The sequence below is a fragment of the Anabas testudineus genome, chromosome 2 (assembly GCF_900324465.2).
Source record: "Anabas testudineus chromosome 2, fAnaTes1.2, whole genome shotgun sequence".
In the NCBI taxonomy this organism is placed as follows: Eukaryota; Metazoa; Chordata; class Actinopteri; order Anabantiformes; family Anabantidae; genus Anabas; species Anabas testudineus.
The window spans coordinates 22,118,002-22,142,030 of NC_046611.1; the positions used below are offsets into that span (position 1 = coordinate 22,118,002).

General features: G+C 40.0%; 1 protein-coding gene across 1 annotated transcript in view; it reads left to right on the plus strand.

Moving 5' to 3' along the window:
• ptprn2 (protein tyrosine phosphatase receptor type N2) overlaps positions 1-16,886 on the plus strand; it is a 121,482-nt gene extending 104,596 nt beyond the window's left edge. Inside the window, exons 15-22 of the mRNA XM_026361346.1 lie at positions 1,363-1,436; positions 5,150-5,227; positions 8,170-8,289; positions 8,475-8,641; positions 10,979-11,032; positions 12,062-12,126; positions 14,102-14,175; positions 16,326-16,886. Of these exons, the coding sequence (XP_026217131.1) occupies positions 1,363-1,436; positions 5,150-5,227; positions 8,170-8,289; positions 8,475-8,641; positions 10,979-11,032; positions 12,062-12,126; positions 14,102-14,175; positions 16,326-16,397 (704 nt within the window). The 3' untranslated portion in view covers positions 16,398-16,886. The remainder of the gene's footprint in view (positions 1-1,362; positions 1,437-5,149; positions 5,228-8,169; positions 8,290-8,474; positions 8,642-10,978; positions 11,033-12,061; positions 12,127-14,101; positions 14,176-16,325) is intronic.
• The last annotated feature ends 7,143 nt before the right edge of the window (positions 16,887-24,029 follow it).

The window sequence follows — 24,029 nt, forward strand, 5'->3', positions numbered from 1 at the left end:
TCAAAGTTAAGAGTAACAATAATCGCTCTGTCTGGTTCTTCATTTGGTTTGGGAGAATTTATGGTCAGGCTACTCCAGCCCGTCTTGTCTTAGGTAGTGTCACATTAGCCAAACGCATCAGTTGTTCTTCATCCTAGTCTGGAAGGGAGGCATCTTTGGAAAATTTGTAAAAAAAACAAAACAAAAAAAAGCTTTTTTTAACAATGAGTGTTTACTGTAAGAGAAACGTGTATTATGCTATCAAAAAGTTAAAAAAAATTAATTTCATAAGTTATTAACAAATAGTAGGCTAGTACAGTTAATATAGACATTGATCCCAACATACCTCAAAATAAAAAAAATATTAATAACATAAATACATGTGAATGAAACAAAGATTATTAAAAACATTATTTCAGGCTCAAATTCTGTCTGTTCACTTTGTGTTGAGTGTGTTTTACTCATTTATAATCACAGACCTATAATCTTCCACCATCAGAGCCAAGGCGGGGGGGCACCACATTTTTAAAAGGGGCTTGTGCCGCTCCTGGCCACCTGTCTTGTTCCACCCCTGGTAACTTTAGGATTTCAGGATTTAATACATTAGGTGGAAATGTCATTCATCTGATCAAATATTGATTTTCAAGCAGCAGGATCTGTGATTGTGTGTGAAGTGTTTCTGTTTTTCGTTCCGACAGCATCATGTGTAAATCTGCCTGTTGGGAAGAAGGTTTGAAAAGCATAGCAACAGTAACTAAGGAGGGCTGTGCCCAATTTGAATGCGCTGACATCACATGGGTCTATGCACCAATCAGGATTAAGCAACATTCAAATTGTGGTGACACTCGATGGTTCCTAGGTTACCGTCAGCCATATTTAATCCAGCCACACCCACTCAGTCATGATGAAGAAGGGTTTCTAATAGTAAGACCCGTCATAAATGATACATGAAGATGTCTTTTCAAAACTTTGTGCATATTTTCTGCTTCAAATCGTTTTCCTATTCAATATAAAACAAAGCTTTGAAGCCACATAAAGCAAACGTGTTTAAGACCACTACTGAAGTGAGTTGAAACAGATTATATGAATCTTGCAACAGCTTCACTTGCAAATGGAAAAGGAGGTTTCAAGGCTCACAACCTAAAGACGTCTTAAAATAAAATATTTTATTATGATTTCACTTGAAACATGTCTTATTGAAGGTGGAGCATTGGAGGACTTCAGAATAGTGAGTGTGTGTATGATGAAAGTCTGATGAAACTGCAGTCCCTACAGCCTTTTCAGTTTCATATCCTTCTGTTGCTGCTCAAAATACTGCTGTTATTGTCTGGGGAGGAGAAACAGTGAAACAGTGTGTTGATGAATTATGCATCTCTATTACAGATGATCATTCCAGGATCACCTTGAAAGCAGAAAATAACCACAGCAACTCAGATTACATCAATGCCAGCCCAATCGTGAGTACTGTTTATTCATTATGGCTCTATATCATGGCTAATAGCCTATCTGTTGTCTTTGAAGCCTTTTTTTTTTGTACCAGAACACCTGTTGGGGTTGGATTTCACTTGATGTTTCAAAGGACTTGTCATTAATCCAAGTGCAAAACTTTGTATTCCACGCTGGGATCCTCAGTGGGTTCGGTGTGAATCACATTATTACTTTCTGTGCTTTCAAAATGGCCGCTCCCTGGAGATACACCTTATTTCATCTGCACTAAAAAGAATTATACATAATTTTTCACTAAATAAATGTATCACCCGCAAATCTGGAAAGACGTCACTGTCATAGAGGGCTAAGGTTATTTTTTTTTTAGTATTTTCCACCTGAAACATTGCCACTCATGATTTCCCCGGAGGCAGCTGAAAAGGGATTCCATCAAAGGGAACAGGAAACTATGCATTTCAAATACAGTGCCAAAATTTCTGAGGAGATAGATGAGGGGAGCACACACAGCTGCACCGAAAGCCTCCCTTACTCTTTCAGAATCAAACAATGGAGAATTTTAGATGCTCTATTTATTTCTCCATTTTCTCTAATGGCATATTCATACCAGGTTTTATCATGTTTGAACAGTGATGTAGTCTCACATTTCTCATCTTATAGAAAAATACAAAAAAGTCAATAATTCGAGGAAAGTAGTGAGCAAAAATCAGATTGGTGCATTAGAAAAATGATATAAAGTAAAGCTATCGTAGACTGTTTTGGTGCAGTTAAAGAAAAAGAAACACAAACACATCTTGAAGATGGGTGAAATAATGGCGGGTGCATGCATGGTGGTGTGTGTATGAAAGGACAGTAATTACACCACAAAAGGGACCCCTGGCTGAGCTGAGCAAAACTGTGATAATTATGTCTGTCAGTGCAGCTTCTTCTTCCTCATTAGCTTCAGGGGCAGTGGCCTACGAGTAAATAATCTGTCGCTTCTTTCTGGGAATCCAGGGTCAGAGAGGCAGAGAGAAGGGGCGGCTAAACTCCCTGCAAAGCGCAAGGTGACACACACATGCGGGGGAAAAGCTCGTATAATGGTTAATGCTTGACCACAAATGATGCAACTGCTCCCATGTGTGCGGCATCATTAGTGTGACGAATGGTTCAAAGGAATGCACAGTGACACAAATTGTGGTCAAAGCCTGGCTGGCTTTGTCTAGCCTGGGCTTTTTTTTTTTTTTTTGCTTTTTTTTTTTTTTGTACAAAGTGGATTTTCCATTTCCTACCTGCTCTCCATGCTTTCTTCCCAGGATGAGCTCAAGCCAGCATTTAGCTCCTGAATTCTGTGTCTTCTATAAACACAGGATCAAGGTGCTACCGCAAGATGCAGAAAGTTGAGGCACTTCTCTGAGAACAGATATTTGAGCAAGCTATTTTAGTACAAGCAATTTGCTTCAAACCAAAGAGCACTTTTTGTCTTTTTTGTTGTAGTTTATCTCTTTCCCACAATGGCAAGGGCAGGACAGCTGAAACGCAGGACTACTCTTTCATGTTGGCGCTTTAGTATTCATGCAGGGGCGTCAGCACAGAGCTACAGCATGTCTGTGTCCTTGAGATTGGCTAAACGGTGTGGCAGCACTGTAGCATTCGGCACCACCCTTTCATTTCTGTGGGGGAAGATTTTATTTTTTCGCTCACGTGAGGAACTCCAACCAGGAAGGATGAAAACAACACAGTTAATTGAAGTAAAACACTGGATTATGAGGACATGGTTTCCTGCGTTTATGTGTCCTTAAGATAATAGAAAAGTAGTATAATATTCAAATTTCAGCCATCCCTTGAAAGAATAATATTTAGTCACTTATGCTTCACTTCTGCCCCCCAATGATCATTTAGTTACAATTATGATTCCTCAAATGAACAGTGATGCCCCTCCTCACTTATAAAAGATGGGATTTTACCAAAAATTGAATATAATCCGATCATCAGATAATATATCTTTAAATCATTGAGTGTTTCTAAATATCCAATCTAAAATGATATACAATACTAAGGATGATATTCAACAGCCAGTTGTCTCTTTAAAATGAAGACCAGTTTGTTTCTATGCAGCTTTACTTGTAATTACATCACTGTTGATGAGAAAGTTTGAATAAAAAACAATTTGGCACTTTTAATCCATCCATAATGAAAAAAAAAGCACAAACATATACATACATACAGTTTTTTATTGAAAATGTTGGACTGCAGTTGTAGGTTGGTTTTTTTTTTTTCAGCTGCTCCACACATTAAAAATTCATCACGTTGTTGAGGTTGTTATTATGGTAATATCAAAGGAGTGAAGACATACTCCATTATTAGCTTCCTTTTAAGGTGGAGTGTCAGGGTCCATAAGCAGAAATACACAAAGAGATTAAATGAAAAGCTAGATCTTTTAAGCTCACTTTGTCCTTGACAAGATGTTCTTCATTGTATAAAACAAAACAAGTTCATAAAGAAAGAAAAAGCCATTAAAAATGAACATGTGACTTATTTGAAATCTTTGACATTATGCTCAAAGATGTCTCACTTGCTAAATTACTGTCCTTACAGGTTAGGGTTGTTCAAAAATGCATTATGAAGAAAAGATGGCCTTCATTTACTAAAAAACTCTTTCCTCATGTAAGACTATCTTTGGTAGATCTAGCATGAATAATATTATTCATAAATAAATCCCTGCTGTATATTTACAAAGATGCAGCACTTTTTGGGTGTGTCATCCATCATAGTAATGCCAGCTGCAACTCAAGGATACACGGTTACATACCCACCCGTTTCTCTTTGTGCAAAATATGCCAGTATGTTTTCACTGCTGCAACTCACACGCGAGGGTGTGCATGAAATAAAAATGTGATCATTGATTTTGGAGGCGACCCAGCCAACACCTAGTCAATCAAGTCTCAATCACATTTCTTAAATCAAGCCCCCCGTGTCATTATGTCCCACCTCAACATTCAGGTCCTCCGTGTCAACCGCCTGCGGGCTTTAAAGTCCCAACACAATGTGATGTTTCATGGAGAAATACGTTGAAACATGACAAATATTATATCTGAAAGCCATTTCTTGAGGCCTTTCCGAGAGCACTGACATTGTAGAAATGACAAGTTTCATTCCTAACTGATAATGAATTGGCAAGCAGACTTATGAAGTGTATATTTCAAAGTTAGATATGTCCCTTTGGTCCAATAAGAACACACACTGGTGTTTTATTATTGTTATGAAGCTACAACATTTTTTTAAGAGAAGATATGCATCTGTCAGTTTCCATAGACTACATACGAATGTCAGCAAATCTATGGACTATACAGTATTTAAACGCAAACATGATGTTTTTTCAAATGACCTAGATAAACTGACAGGAGTGCCAACCTGTGAACGTACGTGTTTAACATCCAGTGTGGCTCTTCGTGATATTCACAATTTAGCATCAGTAGCCAGTAATAGTACAAATTATCCACATCTGCATTACAGAAGGCAGCTGACAAAGAGAAAAGTAGAAGAGGCCGAATGAATCATTGACAGAGCTGAGCTGCACAGCAGAGAAAAGAAAAAATAGGAAAGTGTTTTTCCTCAAAGATGCTGATCTCCTTTTCTTCTTCCATCCACTTGGAAGCTTAGATGCAAGTGTTGTACCCACACAGTATGTTTTCATCTGCCAGTCCCAGCTCAAGCGCTGTCTCACACTCTGTTCCCTTTTTCCCAGATGGACCATGACCCTCGCAACCCGACTTACATCGCCTCACAGGGCCCACTTCCTTCCACCGTGACGGACTTCTGGCAGGTAAAGCTCATATTTATTCACTGTCTGTCTTTCATCTTTTACCATTTTGTTTCTACCGTGCTGAGGGTTTGGAGGAACCACGACATAACTGCACTGGTTTTGTGTGGGTTACAAATTGGTGTGTACTTATTAGGATTAGTATTTTTAGTGGTGGATTCATTTATTTGCCTCAGGTTTGAATCAGAGACCTAAGCACCAACCTTTTCTAAAAATATATCCCAAGGTCATCTAACAGCACTCACAGCTGTCCTGATGGTATTTTCCAGTTCCTCAAAGACTCTTCTAACTATGAAAAAATAAAATAAAATATTCTACTACTACACAAAAAACATTTTATTTCTCTCTCTCTACTTAAATTACTCTATTTTCTAATCCAGGTACAGAGAAATGCTAAATTTGACCTTGCTCTCTTTTTAAAACACAAACTAAATATTGTGTTTACTCTTCATGCTTGATTGCAATTTGTGCAGGAATTACACTCCTCCCCTGAGTCACAAGTCAGTAAATCAGAACACAAACAAACGATAGATATACTTTCAGGTGATATTCTTAAGACATATATCTAATTTATAATTGTTCACGACTTCATTAGAAAAGTATAAAGGAAAGTAAAAGTAAAAACATAAGTCCAGAACACACCTAAGATGTAGCCAAGAAAGTAGCACACAGAAAACACAGCATCATACTTCCTGTATACGTCCTCCAAAGCACTGTGAGAACTTTAGTTCTCAGTGTTCAGAGAATGATCATACCTCAACTCGAGAAGGTTGGAAAGAGAGATTTTTTTAATGAAAACTATACACTTATGTAATGATAATACATAAAAGGCACAACGGCAAGAGGTAATGATGCTGCTGCTACATCAATAAAACTGTGTCACTAGCAAAATATGTGCTAGAAAGCTGCAGATTTTAGCTGTGGAAGTTATAGACCGCCCCAGAAAGTCTAATATATTTATACTGATTAATACTGATATTTTCTCATATTATCATTTTTCTTAACGCTATTTAATTTACTTCCCTTGACCATAAATGTCAGACTAACTTGTGTGGAGGTGTGTCTTAAATGACACACAGTCTCCAATTGATCTCCTTATGTGTTAATAGACAGCACCGTCGTAATTAGTGGACCCATCACCTCCATATGGTGAAGTAGTTCAGCTCGCCATGACCAGGATGTAGAAGTGTGAAGCATAAATCCTGGCAGACCAGCTGGCTCTGTACTCTGCATCTTGTACTGAATAAATACTCATTTTGTATAATTATGATAGTGCTGACTTTGTGTTAGCACAGACGTTGGAGTCTGTTTGTGAGCAGGGAAGAGTGGCACAGCTGAGTTTTAGTTTGGATTGGTCTGGCTTGGTTCTGCACATCACAAAATATACAGCCTAGATTTTGTAGTAAATTGCTTTATACACAAAACGCAAACCTGCTTGCAAACCTGGTCCTCACATGGTGTCCACATGAAATAAAAACAGACAACCTCAACAGCTTTTATCTAAAAGAAAAAAAAAACCTTAATTGACTACTATACATAAATTTAATGATTACAGCTCAAATATAAATGAAAGCTGCCCTGTTTTCTGTGTTTAATTTGTGGATTTGAAAGTGCCTCAGATAAAACAGTTGATAATTATCTCTTAGTCCATTTATTTGTTTGCCTGCTTTTTTTTTCTGTGCCAGGTGAATAAATGCATTATCTAATGAAAAGAACTGTTTAGCCACGAACTCTCTCCCAATTAAGCAGAAAATAATGGAAAATTAGACACTGATTGACTGACACACTGAACAGCAGTTCTGTGTCTGGAAATAAGAAGTAGCCATTCATTATTCAATATGGTTAACCTTGGATTGTAGCAAGAGGGGCAAAAAAACATCACTTACCTCTATTAAAAGTAAACAAACAGGGGAAACACTGGCACTCTCATGCAAATGGACCGTGCAGGAAGCAAATCTTGTTGCTCTGTCCTATCTAATCCACACCGGCCCCAGGCAGCGCTCTGAAAGGCTGCTCTGCTCTAATCCTTCACTCCTCATTCCTCCATCCCTCACTCCTCCATCCATCTCCCTTTCCTCCATCTCTGCCTATTACCTTAGCTCTGCTGGGCCTTCATGCATCTTTCTCTTCAGAATTCAATGCGAAAAAGCCAATCAGCCTGAGTTCACAATGCAGCACCCTCCACTCTGTTTGTATCTTCTATACTAATTATGTGTGTTTTATGTACGTAGGGGTGTGTTTGTGGAGGCCTCAAGCTTGTTAATCACATTAAAAAAAACGCATGACAGGCTCTGTAGTAGCTGAAGATGGACAATTTCTCCTCACTGCCTACAAATATTTGCCAAACCTTACAAGACTAATTGGATAATATTGCCTCACATTATCACCTTGCCTAATCTCATCACATCCTGGCACAGTTGGCACACTTGGCACAGTTGGCATGTAATGTGTCCACTGGGCTGGATCACAGAAGCTTGTGATTAGTGTATAGTCAGAGCCATTGTGTTTTTATAGCAATCATAAAACCCGCGTTTCCTCCTCATTTTCCTAATGGCTGCCGTGGGCTTGTATTTTTCCCAAGGACACATTAGATAGTGATAATATGAAATGAAGCAGCAGCACGGTAGATGTTGTGATCTCCCTCAGACGACTGCGAGAGGGGGACACATGATGCACCCTCCTGCTGCTCGACTCAATATTTATCATTTGACGCACGTGGAGAGGTGACATTTATTCATACTTCCTGTATCGAGATTAAGAAATCAATTTCGCTCTAATACAGGACTGCCATGTAATGTTAATGTGCAGTATGCTACTCCAAATGGCACAGTTCAGCTACACATCACAAAGCTATTGTGATGTCATACAGATGCCTATGAATGTTTTTTTTACTGCTACTAAGATTTTGTGTGGCAGATGTGTGACGTCTCTCTTCCGGTGTGTAGATGGTGTGGGAGAGCGGCTGCGTTGTCATCGTCATGCTAACACCGCTTTCTGAGAATGGAGTGAAGCAGTGTCACCACTATTGGCCTGATGAGGGCTCTGATGTCTACCACATATATGAGGTATGTCTGACAAACATATTATGTAATATGATAAAGATATGAAATGGATAGTTCATCAGGGAGTAGGTGCACTCAGCCAAAACTATCTAGAAACCACCAGCAGTAAGTTTGGCTTCGGGCTAATGGTGGCGTCAAAGCAACATCAAGTTCTCAAGCTGTTGCATTTTTTTTTCCTCGCACTTCAGGTCAACTTGGTGTCTGAGCACATCTGGTGTGAGGATTTCCTGGTGCGGAGCTTCTACCTGAAGAACCTGCAGACCAATGAGACACGCACCGTCACACAGTTCCACTATCTGTCCTGGATGGACCGTGGGATGCCCACTTCAGCCAGGACTCTGTTAGACTTCCGCAGGTACAGTGGCGATCCTGCCAGTTTCCCTCAGATCCTGCAGCTCAGCAGGTTTCAGACAGATCTTCACCTTTACAATCGTCCTTTTTTAGCCCGATCTTGTTCTTAATCACCTTCCCTTATATTCTGTATTCTGTCAGCACCTCTCTGGTCCGTCTCCCTTTTGCCTCTCTGCCTTTTGGTGTCCTAGAGAATGGTTGTTCCAATAAGGACTGTGTTTCTGTACTATCCCTTTCATCCTGGGCCTATTTCCCTCACCTCCCTCCAGCACATGTGATGCAGTAAATTAACAGCCCTGAACTGCCTGGCTTGGCTTGGGAAGAAAAGAAAAGAAAAAAAACCCCACCTAATTCAAACACCCAATTAAATGGTAGCTGTCTGACTAAAAACATGGGAGAGAGGGAATGCTAGTGACTGAATAACCTCTCTATGTTCTCCATATAATGTGTTCTGGCAGAGGAGCAGCAATAGCTTCTCTGGGAAAACCCAGGAGGGATAGGAAAATCCCTCCAAATGAGAATAGATGCATCTGATTTGTGGATGGAGCTCTGTCCCTGCAGCTTGTAATGCAGATGGTTGAAAAAAGGAGGATGTGCAGTGTTACCATGTCATCCTTTCCTCACAGAGTTGTTTCTGTTATGTAAAATTAAACTGGTTGAAATTTGCAGTCAGTTGTATTTATTTATGATGTTGGCGTGAAGGATTGAGCTGTGTTTTGGGTACATACCTTCTTTTTTTTTCTTTTTTTTTTTGCTTTTGAGATCTCCCTCATGACTAGTTTGCCTTGGTGTAATCCCGTTGATGCTGTAGGTTACTAAGAAACTAAAGCTCTCTGATAATGTGATTCATAGACCTCAGATCCACATGATGTACTGTACACTCACGGTTTTGGCCAACTCGATATTTTGCGGTTGCCAGTGTCATTTTTGTGATGTTGCAGCTAGTAATATGAGCCCAGTTGCATAGTCACAAAAGTGATCATTGGAAACTGTCTCTCCTCAGCCAGGCCTGTGCACAAACTGTCTCTCCTGACTCTCTGTCTCCCTCCTCCTTCTCCTCCTCCTCCTCTCACTACTCCTTCCTCTGGCTTGCATGGGAACTCCAACCATCTCTGTATGCTCTTTAACTAAACACATATTGTGATTTTACACATACATTTCTAATTAAAGTATCTGAAATGAAAAATGTATATATATGTAAAGTAAACATAAAAATAAAGGCAAAGTACACAAAAATATCAAGACAAAAATTATCATCCAAAATAAGAAGAGTATTACTGTAAATGTTTCATCACATCATATTATTTTGCGAGGTTTAGTGCCTTGTATCATGGCAAAAAGAAAACTCAAAGCTCATATTGACATCAAATAGAACAAACCTGTGCTTTGCACGTACACATGGGAAATGCTGTTCACAGTTGTTGTGTTTAATCTCCAAATGCATGCATTATCCATAAATACAACACACAAAATACAAAAACAAAGGAACTAAATATTTTACAAATTAGCAACATAAAATATGTATACTAATATCTTGTACTATTTATTATCAATACAAAATTTAAATGTAGAATAGACGATCTTTATTCTTATAAATGCTAATTATAGCACTACTATTATAGTAGCAGTCATTGAAAGTTGACACATAATTTATATTGTAGAATAGTCGTGGACTAGATTTATGTTACATGTACATATTGTGTTATTCACATAGTTCTAACAATCAATAACAATAAAAAAATTTGTTTTGGTAATTTAAAGTAAAACTAATGTATATACACCAAATAAACAAAGGACAGGATGAAATATTTACACGTTTATTTTTCATTTTGTCGTTGTAAGGTGAAAAACGAGGGATATGGAGAGACGCGGAAGCGCTCAGTGTAGTCAGTTTCCATGGCAACAGCGATGTGTGAAAAGGCTTGTTGGCCTTCACCGTGCCTGTGGTGTAGAACATTCATAATTGGCCGGGGTTAATGCGTCGGCGGTCGGCAATCACAACATCACACCACCACATCCATCACCCACATGTCACAATAATGCTGTCTGAAATGATGCTCAATTTATTTACGTGGTGCGACACGGCTTTCTCTCTCTATCCTCAAATTAAAGTGATTGATTGACAGGAGGGAGCATCTCTCGGGGTTCTGTTTGTTCCTTTGATTGTTGCAGCCGTTCATTTCACCCAGACCACAGAAGTCCCTCACGAGTCGTCACATTTGCCCTAATTGTCACTGTTATTACTCAGAAAAGAAGAATTCAACCATAGCAACTTGTACATCTAACATCTTACCATCAAGCTAAGAATAACATCCAACTTTCTCTTTTTTTTTTATTTCAGAAAGGTTAACAAGTGCTACCGGGGTCGATCTTGCCCGATAATTGTCCACTGCAGGCAAGTATAACTATTTAAACCTTGTGACAGTGGCAGTCCTGCTGCACTGGGATAAAGAGTGTTTGTCATGGCCTGTGTGTTGGAGGGGAGAGGCTGTTTATTTAAACCCGCTCACTCCATTTACTCGATCAGAGTCCACTGGAGCTGTGCTGTTTATTCCACTGGCTGTGTCCGTATGGAAATAGTGTGGCACAGAGACACTCAGCCAAAGACACTTCCATTTCCCATTTGGTTGAATTAGTTGAGCTGGCCTTGATTGGTTTGCATTAAACACCAGGTATCTGTCTGACCACTTTTAATAGTCACATCCTGTTAAGTCATGCGTGGGGCCAGGCAGCCCGCTCTCCCTCTGAGGGAGCAGTACAGACTGAGTGTCTAGCAGTGGATTAATGAAGCAGTAGTGCTCAGGCCGCTCTCCTGTTTTATTGGCCTTGCCTTTATTAGAGAGATGTGCACGCCTTGTTTGCAATTAACATGCAGAGCCGTTGAATGGCCGGCGGGCACAAAGGGAGGCTTTTTATAAGACTATCTCTGGAGTAATGGAAAAGCAAGGCTCTCCAAAAGCTGTTCTCGAACCGCCCCTGGCCTCTCAACCTCTCCTCTGCTCCTGAGGTGCATGCATTTAAAAGCCTTTGTCCCCAGTGTGCTTCACAAACCATTCCCCTCTCCAATAGCCGAGCAAGTCTCAAGACCACACATGCATTTGTGTGCAAAGGTTTAACATAATCACACTGATTGGAACATCACATATTCAGATCTCCTCAGGTATTTTGATTAGAACATTAAGGATTAGTATTGATTTGTGCTAATTAACTATTCTAGTTTATCGGTAGTAAGGTTTGCAGCAGATAGAGCAGTGTGAATCTGGATGTCTAGATTAATTTTTGTTTAAATACACTCCGCAGTATCTCAGCAGATGCAGATGTAAATGAGCAGTTTGTTTCCTTGTAAGAAAAACACTCAAAGATTAAAGCGTCTCCAGCTCTGCCACCTTAATGATCTCTGTCTCTCTCTCTTGACTCTCTGCAGCGATGGAGCTGGCAGGAGTGGGACTTACATTCTGATTGACATGGTCCTCAATAGGATGGCTAAAGGTAACGATCAATGACTTCCCTTTCACTCTTTCTGCTTGCGTTGAAGTGTTGCCCTGGCAACGCTAAAGCCTCTCATTTTCCACTGAGGGTCTTGGGGATGCATTAGAGGGTGACTTTTCTGAGGCCTCGAAAGGCAGCGAACACAGAGGCAGACGTGGAGGGAGCTGCTCGAAGTGGAGAGAGCAGAACAAAGAGAAAACCGCGAAAAAGGAAAATGAATAGAAACCTACACCCACATTAGTAGTTTTCTATTTAAGCCACTGTCACACTATATTGACCTGCATCACAACCCCAGCATGAATTTAGATTGCACACACATGGGAATGAAACGTCTAAGGGAAAAATACATTTCAATGTTGCTCCAATGGTTTGAATTCATATTTAACATTTAATGGCTCTGCATGGATTTTATTATTGGTTTATTCTTAACAAACCCTGAAGTCCTCTACAACCCTATATTCACTCTGAATAATGTCGATATTTCTCGTGTCTAACAAGTATAAACTCTGCCTGACATCACCGGGATGGTAAAAATTTGGGCACCCAGGTGCTTTTACACTTAATTATCTGCAATTTGGAGTTGATTTCATCCCTAGTTAGAACAGTTTGATCAAACAGCGCAGCCAGAGAAGACGATCTGCCTTTAATCGCACAGTAACTTTGTGCCAACATGGACATGTTTTGAAGTAATGATAATATATAAACTACATACAAGTGATAAAAACCACCTGGACACAAAAAGCAGTTTGTGTTGTGGGTGTTTCATTATATGTTAAGACACAGAGAAAGGAAATAGCCTGTCTGAATAAACTGGATTTTTTACATCCATCTACTGCTGCACAGGAGCTGCGTTCTCACACATGCACTCTTAGGTCATCTTGAAGCCGTGCATAGCTTAGCTGCCCCCTTGTCTTGTGGCCTTTGACCTTTGCCCTTTGTACCCACACTCTGCATGCCCTGCATCTGAGATCCACCCCCGTCAGGTTAGCAGTGCAGCCTCCTCCGATGCAGACCTTCCCTTCACCATCTGTACGACAGTAATAAGACTGACCCGCCCTGATGGAGTTCGTGTAGTTCGGTGACAAATGCGCTGTTGTCCGTGGTGATGAAAGGTGCCACTCGGTCTCCTTTTAACCTTTTGTTTCCTGTTCCAAACCTGAATATATAAACTGAACATAATATCACTCTCCAAGCTTTTTTTATTTGCTTGGAAAGCCTCTTTTCAGCTTAACTTTGGAATCCAGCCCTTCTGAGACATGAAAGTCTTGTCGGAGCACTGGAGTACTTGGAGTACTAAGTCCAGCTGCATTAAATCCCCCTTTTTCTCTCTCTCATTCACACACATACATTTTCCCTCTTGCTCTATCTCTCTGGTTTCCTTTCTCTGCCTCACTTTCAAAAGCATCTTCAAAGTTCAGTGTTCCTCTCTGCCTCAAATGAGCTCTGGTGTGCTCCTTGAAATCCATAAATGTGAGAGTAGAATAAGATTTCCAGATTAAGATCCGCCTTAGCAGACACAACTCAACAGCAGCTAATCACCGCTGAAGGCGCGCAACTGTTGCATAGGTTAATCATTGGTATGGCTGCTGCAAAAGCAATAAATCATTTTAATTAGAGCGGGTTATACATGCATGCATGAACACACGTTCAGATAATGTTGCATCAAAAAGCTCTTTGCAGACGTTATAGTTGGACATAACTAAACCAATTTTCAAACAAGATTCTCACAGGGAAGGCGGTGCTTAGCTTTTTTTTGAATTGCATTATTGCAAATTTCCAAGACCCCAAAAGTATCCTCTTGCATATTTTATCAAGAAACAGCCTGTGGCTCTCGTCCAAGTCTTTCGAGGGATGAATGTAATAATTTTCAATCGCTGTGCTGTTCCGAAGGGAGCCCAGCATAAAGAGAGATTGACAGATGTGAGCTGGATTACTCCGCTGCTTTGAACTCAGTCCAATTTTTGGTCTGTTGCAGGTGCTAAAGAGATTGATATTGCCGCTACCCTGGAGCACTTGAGAGACCAGAGAGCTGGCATGGTCCAGACAAAGGTAAGGTCCCCGGCTTTCAGTTAGAGAGGTGGGGGAGAGGGGAACTGGAAGGGGAGGGCGGGAGGAGGGGTCGCAGTCATTCAAACAGACGATTGTCTGCTGCATGTGCGCAGGATCAGGAGAAAACGACGTGGTCGTTTATAATTGCTGCAGGATTACAAAACATTTTCTATGAAGATAACAAGTCACTGTTCCGTTTTTATCACAAGACTCAGACCAAGATCCAGTTCTGTTTGTGAAAACTGTTGCATTTTAAGGTTTTCTCTTTCACGTGAACAAATAAAGCTACATAAAAAAACCCACACTGTTATAATATGCATTGATTTAATGTTATACACTGTCATTTCCTCAATTAATAAAAGAGCTGCAAACAAGGATTTATTTTCATTACTTATTAGTGTTTGGTCTATAAATATCAAAAAACTGTGAAATAAAATCACATCAGACATTAATAGAGACAAACGTGACACCTTGAAATGTCTTCTAACCCTACACATATTTAATTTACAATGAAATGAAACAACATAAAGCAGCACACCCTCACACTGAGAATCAGGAAGCATGCTCGTGTTTGCTTGAAAAATAAAATAAATATGAATTGATTTTCTTTTTCTGTTTCATCTCTATAAATATTAGCTGTCTGCTACTGTAGATTTCATAATTGTGTCTGGTGCATGCTGCTGCTGCTGCTGACAGTTCACGTCTCCTCTTCACACCAATTTAGAAAATAGTTTAGGGTGTGTACACAGCGTTTCCTCTCACACACTAATGCAAATAGGTAGGACGTTTTGCTTCTATCTGGTAATTGGAAGGAATAATAATAATAATGATAATAATAATAATAATAAAGTCAAACTTCATCCAGTGGTGGGTGATAATATTTATGGGAGCTGCTTGCTAACAGACTCCAGTGTTTCTAGATGGTTCATTAATGCTGCTTTTACAGCCCTGCTCTGTTCAGTGGAGAAAAGCCTTTCAAGCCCTCTCTCTTTTTCTTTTCTGACAAGTCTAAGTGAAATTATATTGTAATATTGTTGATTCCACTTTGCTTCATGCTGGGTATACACAGAAATTAGATTGTAATGAGCTATGAAATTTAGAGTTGGGTTTCAAGGATTGGACAACCAATTATCTTTTTTTTTTTTTTTTTTTCTTGCTTGATGTTGCTTCTTTATTTTTATATAGAGCTACTGAAAACATTTTATTTCCCCCCTTTTTTCTGGTCACTCTTTTTGACAGACATCAACATGCAGTACTTATTACAGCACGTCTCTTTTTTTCCTGCTAATCATACAGTACATGTCTGATCTGCCAAGCAGAGACGGATCTCCCCCTAGTGGTGTGAATGTGAACAGCACCGCATGAACAAAACCTGATTTTCAAAGTATTTTTTTCTTTTATTACACAGAACTTTAAATCCAACTGGGGACAGCAGTATATACAGTAGGCACACGGATATACATATTTTAAGGCTGCATTGCAACATCAGAAGACACATAAAAATAGAAAACACAAACACTCCAGATAATCTTCACTGCAAAGAGAAAGGCATGGCCACCAGTGACTCCTCTGTATTGATTTAGCCTATCCTCAGGCCAGACTGTGGCAGGCTGTGTGTTGACACATCTAAAGACTGTTCCCTCCAAACTCCTACGTACCTTTTCTCTGTGAGAGGACCCCGTGGCCTGCAGCCTGGGGAGAGGAGAGGAATTTAAAAACACCAGGTCCATGGGGCAAACATCAATCAGCCCCTTTTGTGCTCCTCAGAGAAAACTATGAGTTGGATTCACAAACAAATGCGCACACTCAAGCACAGAGTTTAGAGACATCTTGACTCGAAAGCTCCATTTTAAGACACACCTGGCTGGATCGATGGCAGTGCCGGGGACGCATGCACTTCGAGTTGAAAGCTCAGAGAGTGGTTCACCTTCACCTCAAGTCTGTGGTCACACATATTCTGGGCAGGGTCAGGAGAGATGGGGGTGGGGGGGAGGGAAGACGAGGCAGGAGTTGCCAATCATTCTGCACTGACGTTCCTGGCTCCTGAGCCGTTACAGTTGTACACACACTTAAACTTTCTCCCTCCTTCCTTATCTTCTCTCCCTCCATCCTTTCCTCCTCCTCCTCCTCCTCCTCCTCCTCCTCCTCAGGAGCAGTTTGAGTTTGCGCTGACAGCCGTGGCAGAGGAGGTGAACGCCATCCTGAAAGCGCTTCCTCAGTGAAGGCATCACACACCCCCCCCGACTCCCCACCTTCTTCTCGCTCGCTGAACACCGGTTTCCTCTGCCCACTCAAGACTGACATCTCTCTCTGCCCTTCCTTCTCCTTCGCTGTGTTTCTCCCTCTTCTGTCTGTGCCTCCTCCTCACCTCTATATATACTTATGAATGTCGTGCCAGATATCTCACCTGGATCCATATTCACAAAATATGCCTCAAAGTACTACTGCTGATCGAGGATCCGTGTCGTCTGGGCAATTCAGGAGCACCTGAAAGTAGCAGCAGATTGGACCAATCCTAGATCAGCAGTCCTACTGTGAGAGTCTTTGTCGATATGAAACCTGGTCCTCTATAACTGTGATGTTGTTCCTGAACATGCTGTTCTAGTGCCACTGACGAGATGTTTATGTGATGTCAAGTGTGGATTTTTGTTCCAAAATCTACTGAAAAAAAAAAAAAAAACTGGTGCAGGTGCTTAGAAAATGACTATTGGCACATTTAAAACAAACTATAGTAGGGCTGCAAATACATCAATTAATCGCTTAGTCTATGAAAGGTTGGTTTAAAAAAACAGCAAATAGTCCTATTTCAGGAGCTGGAACCAGAGAATATCGACACTATTGATCGATGAGTTATTAACGGTTGCACATTGACTAATTGATTAGTTGACTAATCATTGCAGCTCTCCACTATATTACTTTTAGATGAATAATGTGTAAAATAAATGCAGCTATTGCCTGTAAAAACCCTGATTCTGTACAGAATGTATCCCCTAAATGAAGTGATGTACTGGATACATGTAGCGTTTTGGAAATAAACTCCCCACGTTTCTTCTCCTCCTCTACGAGCTGAATCGACTATAATCTCAGCATCACATGTATAGATGTTGACATTTGTGTACTGTTGTATTTTGGGTCCAGATATCTCACTTATGATTATTGCAGCATATCAGGGTTTTTTTTATTCCTCATTCCACTGATTTTACATTTTCTACCATGATTAGTACATGAGCGACTCTGTTAATATTAAGTGTGCAATATACCCAATATACCAACTGAGATACTTGTGCTTCTATTTAGAAATATTGTCATTCTAGATCAATAGTAACAATATGATATATTTAAGCAGAACATATATTGAGATTGTTGCTAAATATGTTCGTCCCTCCATCACTGATATATTGTGATATTTTGTGCAACATGACAGATTATTCCCTGTATGTATAGGCAATGAATGACTTCCTATTTCGTGCTATCTGAAATATACACTGAGAGCCTCAATGAGAACTATATATTTTGTGTGAAAAGTAACATTCAGATTGATAATAAATCAGAACAGATTATACTGTTCCGCTGTCTGTTGTTTAATGTTATTCCTGCTACATTCTCCCACAAATAGGAGGTAGTAGGCTGCTCTTTCAGTGAAATGCACTTGATTGAATGATAGCCTGAGTAAAGTAAAAAAGAAAAGCTGTATCACGCTCCCTGAGGGTTTGTATGTGGGAGCGAGTTGCAGGTTTGTACAGATGAAATGTTTGGTTCAGCAGCTCTTTCAGTGGAGAAAGTGGCTGAGATTTGAAAGGAAAAGTCAGCCGTGTACAATGGCAAGAAAAAGTATTAAATAGTAAAAAGTAGTGGTTTTCTGCAATAAGTCGTGTCTTTATCAAGAACAACCGTAGAAACCTCATAGTGCAGGTGGAAAAAGTATGTGAACCCTTTGAATAATGAACTCAAAAAAGCTAATGGGAGTCAGGTGTTAGCATAAGTTAAGATAATTAGTTTGTAGGTGTGGACTAGACAAAAAACTTTTTGAGTTTGCTCCACACAAGAAAGTGATTTCAAAGACTTTAGAAACTCACCAGTCTACAGTTAGAAAAACAATCTACAAATGGAGACACTTTGGGACTGTGGATACTCTACCAAGAAGTGGGCGGCCAGTCAAAATGACCCCAAGATCACAACACAAAAACACTGAAAAGAAACAACCCTGAGTGACAGCCTAAAATCTGAAGTCATCATTGGTACTGGCTAACATCTGTGTTCATGAGTCTACAGTAGGTAAAACACTGTCTATGGCAGGACACCACGAAGGAAGCTGCTGCTTACTAAAAAGAACATTTCTGCACACGTTTGCCAAAGAGCACATTGACACGAAATGTTTTGTGGACTGATGAAACTAAGTTGAGGTCAATTGTGCTAAGGAAAGAATAAAAAGCATAAGAAATATGGCTTAACATGATATTCTACACATGTCAGGTATATGCTTCTATTTTGTTCAGGTTTTATTATAAAGGTCTGAAATATATTGGATACAAAGAGGAGCCATGATTGAGTATGAGCTACATAGGATAGAAGATAGAAAATCTAAATCTTTTCTCCACAACATTGCAACCTGAATATTGCATTTATTGAAAGTTTAGAGCTTCATCTATACAGCAAAGATAAATTACTTATTAACTGTTAAGAAAGTCGTTATTCACAAACAAACCATTTATGAAGGTACCTTATTAGATAGTGGGAGGAAAATCAATACTGCATTAAACTAACAGTGTCCTTGACACTCCTGTGTTATCAGCCATTTACTAATGCTGATACTCAATACTGTGTTACACTGCTGGGCCACAGCTATGGATATTATTGGTTATCAATAATAAGAAATCTAAAAGTTCAACATTTTCAGTATGGAGCACCTCTAACAGAGAGTACAGCTGAATGACACAAGTTTAGTAAGGGTTTTATTACCAGAGGATGCAGAACACATGACTACATGCAATATGTATAGAATTTCCCACAGTTCAACAATATGTGTGCTTCTCATGTAATGCATATTCATGTGTAGCCACTGCCCGTTGACATGTCCCTCCCTTCCCTGACAGTTCTAATAGCCGGGAACGAGGCTTCGTGCACTTCCTGAGACCTCATTTGCATGTGATTCACTGATGAGCTGCCAACGCTAACCAGCAACACCAAACCAAAGCCCTATTAATATTCTCCCATTCAGGTTGTAAAGCACACAAACCTAATCAGCTTAGAAATTACTATATGGAAACCATAATTACGCATGTTTAATTGCTTATCATCTGATGGGTACAAGTTTATTAGAAAATGTATTCATGGTAATTGCTTCCTGAGGTATCTGGTGTGCTACAATACCATATGATATCCTGTCAACTCCCATTTGGGAGGATTAATGCGTTCTGAAATAGTCACAAAATTAGATACTGTGTATTGCCTCTTTGGATGCTTGGTTTAACTCAAAGTGATTTTTAATTTTGGGATTTCTAAATTACTGCTTAAGCTCGGATAAGTCTTTGGAGTGAGATCCGTCAAAATCAGCATATCTCGCTGTTGTTAAGGAGGGCTGGCATATCACACAGACTGTGAAGAAGGGAAAATGCCTGTGTAATCATGATGCTACCAGAAAATACTCACAAACCTGCCTCGCGCGGAGGAGGCTGAACGTCGACTGTGGAAGAAAAAAAGCTGTAAAATGTGAAGAAATGCGGGAACAACAGGGAAGCACAAAGTCACACGCATGAAATAAGGAAGTGAATCTCATAAGAGAGCGCTGTGAAGTAAAACCACCTCAGAGCTGATGAATCTTTCAGTCCAAAACAAGCAGATTAAAAAGGGCTCACAGTGCAGGTCCCTCGGACGGGCCTCCACGCCGCCAACTACGTCGAGTGGGCCTTTTCAGCCACGGGCCTCAGTGAGTCTTACAGCTACTGCTTGCTCTTTGAGGATCTCTCTGTGTTTTATTGTGATCACTGTTGGCTCTCAGTCCTCGTGACACACTTTAAATTCATGAAGTCTTGTAAGGAAATGCTCTACAAGCACAGCCAGAAGTTGTTCTATGGGGAGGTCTTTCTTTCCTTAGACCAGTGATTCCCAGCCAGGGGTATTAGTCCCCCAGGCCTCTGTTATCAGCGAGGACACGGAGAAGACATCAACATATTTTATGTTCAAAAGAAAAATAAAAATGCACATTACACATTGGTTTGATGCTACTGAGTATATTTTATTGCCCCAGCTGCTTCAGGGCAACTGCACGAGCTTCACATCAGTTTCTGAAAACTTCAAAGACATCGTTTGACATTTTGGGAAGTGTGATTGTTTCTGCTAAGACTTACATTAGAACATCTATAGCACTCTCGCATCTGCCTGTCTTCAGCTGTGAGCTAAGCATTAAGACCAGAATAGGGAAAACAGCTCTAGCCATTGTTTGTCATCAGCATTACATTGCAATACATGTGTTAATAGATTAATACGAGTCATTAATCTGAATGAAAAACTGAGCTAACTACAGCCAGAGTGGGTTTAGAAACAGAGTGATGACATTTGCATTGACTCTATGCACCGACCTTCAGACATGTTGCCTGGTGGAGCACTGGCTTTTATATATATTCTCTATCTAAATTTGCTCCAGATATTGTGATTGAAAATGGCTGGAATATAGTAAGTTAGCTTAATGGGTTTATTGGAAATGGTTAACATGTAAACATGCAAATGGAAAAAAGCTGTGTTATTGACAAAACACTGGATCAGTTCAGTAGACTTGGACCAAAAAAAACATCTTTTTTATTTCTATGAATATTTTCTTAAATGGCATCATTGATGAAATATCCTGTTAAGATTTTGTGATATTGTGGATAAATCAGCAAAAACACAGAATTTTCCTGAAACCAGATCGTGTTGAATCTTGGCAGAGGACTTGTTTTAATCAGATCCACGGCTGCTTAAAAATCATCGTGGAGAACATTTCCAAAAAGCATCTGCTGCACTTTTCAAACCACGTTCAGTCTTTGGATCCAAGAGGTGCTTACCTTTTTGCACTCAGGGAAAAAAAAAAAAACAACAAAACAAAACAAAAAAAAAAACCTGCAGATCCCTCAACTTTTGAACGATAACACACAACATGCTGACAAACATGTCATTTCCCCATGGAGAGGCTTGGGAGATCCCAGAGTGTTTGCTTGTTGGAAAGACTGTCTGGGATGCTTTCCAGGATTTCCCAAAGAGAAAAGCCTTGTTTTTCTTTGCTGGTGTTGTTGGGAGTGAATGGAGAGCATATTGCAGAGGCTGTGCCTCTCATGTCTGTCCAAGGCCTTGATACCTTTGATCTTCTTAAGAAACAAACAAGCTTTTAAACTTGGCACTCCCGGCTAGTGTCTCTCTTCTTCTGTCTCCATTCGTCAAAATGCTGATCCTGAGAAAATTGATCTTGCTTGAATAGTTAAGCATACTAATGCCTATGCAATGAAACGCAGTTCTCCCACCATGTTGTCATAAAAAACTTTGCGCATTGCACGTTTTTAAATCTCAACATGAAAGCCCGATTAAATGTGATGTGTGACTGAACTGCAATAAAACTGCAGTTACTACATCTCAGAGCAGCACAACAGTGTGAAGCTTCAGGATAAATCTTTACAAAAGCTCCTGTTTTTTTTTTTTTTTTTTATCTTTGAACAAAGTACTGAGCCCACAACCAAAACGGTTTTTATCAGTCACAAACTGAAGGAGCAAATGTTGAAAGTGCTATTTGCTATTTATTGTTTGAAGGATCAAACAAAGATTAAAACTACAGAGTGAAGACAATTTAAAAAAAAGATGAATTCCAGCTCTGATTCTTGGGTAAAATTATTTATGATGCGACTGCACCAAATGCTTTACATAAGTTTATACTTTGCCTTGTTTAGAGTTAAGGTTATATATCCTAAAGTAGCTGAGGTCGTAGAGCAGTAGTCTATGAACCCCAGCGTTACCACAGTATTTTATAAATAAAGTCATTATAAATATTAAATATATATTATAAAGTCATTATCATCTTCTTTTTTTTATGGTGTGACCATGGCTCTGTTGGTAGGGCACTTTGCAGTTGTCTATATACCCCAGGGTTGGTGGTTCGCTTCCCGGCCCTACGTCAGATTAGCGAGACACGCTGCTTTACTGGTTGACATCTTCCTACATTACATAACATTTGACACCATTTCTACAATGTAGCCCCAAAGGCTTCGAACAGAAATAACTTCTTGCTGTTGGGGGAGGAAAGTCCAGCCCTGATGTCAGATTTATATACAGTATGTGAACAACTGTAAGTGCAACACTTCCTGAATTACCCCTTCATCTAAAATGAGTAGTGAATTAAATGTTTTCAATCAGTGAATGTGCAGTTGCAAATCTGCAAAACACTGTGTGATTTTTGTTCTCCCACACTGTCTGCTAATATGAACTAAAGCTTGAGCACCATATTTTTTACATTATAAGGTATAAGCACAAACACACACGTGTATTCAGATAGATACCATCAGAGTGCAGAGCATATTCACACTCCAGTCTGGCCCAATGCACGGGGAAATGTATCATCACGCTTTCCTGCATGTCCTCCCGTCTTCATTGGCTAAATTTTGATCAGGCATCAAAGTTTCTGATAGGCTGCCGTGGCGGCGGAGGGTTGTTGCTGTTGCTAGGATCTTGTTGCTAGGATGGTTGCCATCTCGGAGGCTCAGCAGGAAACATGTAATGAATCATGGATGGTTGATTTTTCTCTAAGCACCCTAATCTGTGATGCAGATGAGCCCAAAGCTTGCCTTCCCTCGTCTCCACCTTCCTCCTCACAAACTCGTACCCACCCCCCACCTCTGGATGGGTTCATTAAAAAAAATTGAGTTTAGTATTTGAGAGCTGGCATTTCAAATGGTCCTGAGGTTGCTATAGTGAGGTGGGGATGTCGATTCTCATGCAAAAACAGAGAGGGTCAAAGGTCATTATCAGCTATTTGTTGAAGGAGAGCCAGAAGGGAGGACAGCGATGACCCTTCCTGACCCCTGAGATGATCCTTAATGCTGTGACTTGTGAAGTCGAGAGAGCCTCCTGAAAGAGGAGATTCGTACATGTTACGGCTGATATTTACCCTACAATTACAGGACTCTACTTTAGCACATTTAAGATACTTAATCATCTTAATTGCAGCCAAAAAAATAAAAAAGAAAAAAGGAAAAAGTAGGTTAACAGCTGTCTGAGCAGCTACAGACTACACATAAAACGTGATCTTGTGCTGCTCACAGAAGCATTTAACTGTGGCGACTTCTCACACAGCTGTTATTATTCTACATGCTACTGTATGTTTTGCTTTTGAAACTCATGAAAAAGCCTCATTAGGATTCACAAAAGGTCATCCATTGTGGTGCAAATGTGCTGCCGTGACTTAACAATCGCTGTGGGCATTTTTAATATCATGCTATTATACTGTGCAGAAGGTATACAGGCCTGTGTTTAGCGTAGAGCACGCGGAGGGCGTTTCAACCCCCAGTTGAACCATAGTGTGCATGACTTATTTATTCCTGTCCAGTAAAAGCAGTGCAGCTGTTTGATATAAAGTGGCGAATAGTTAAACTATTCACACGAAACACTTCTCTTATAGACGCTGAACATTATCCACAGAGGGTAAGACAGTGTAAAAAGTGGTAATTACCGACAACAGATGACAGACAATATGGGCCTGCTGCTTTAATGGTACACAGCAGAAACACTGAAATGAGCAGCTACAGTGACTCTGCTGTATGTAAACATCTTGTGTTGCTACTGGAGAAATATTTTCTTTGATGTAATTATATGTTATATTTCAGGCGCGGCTCCTC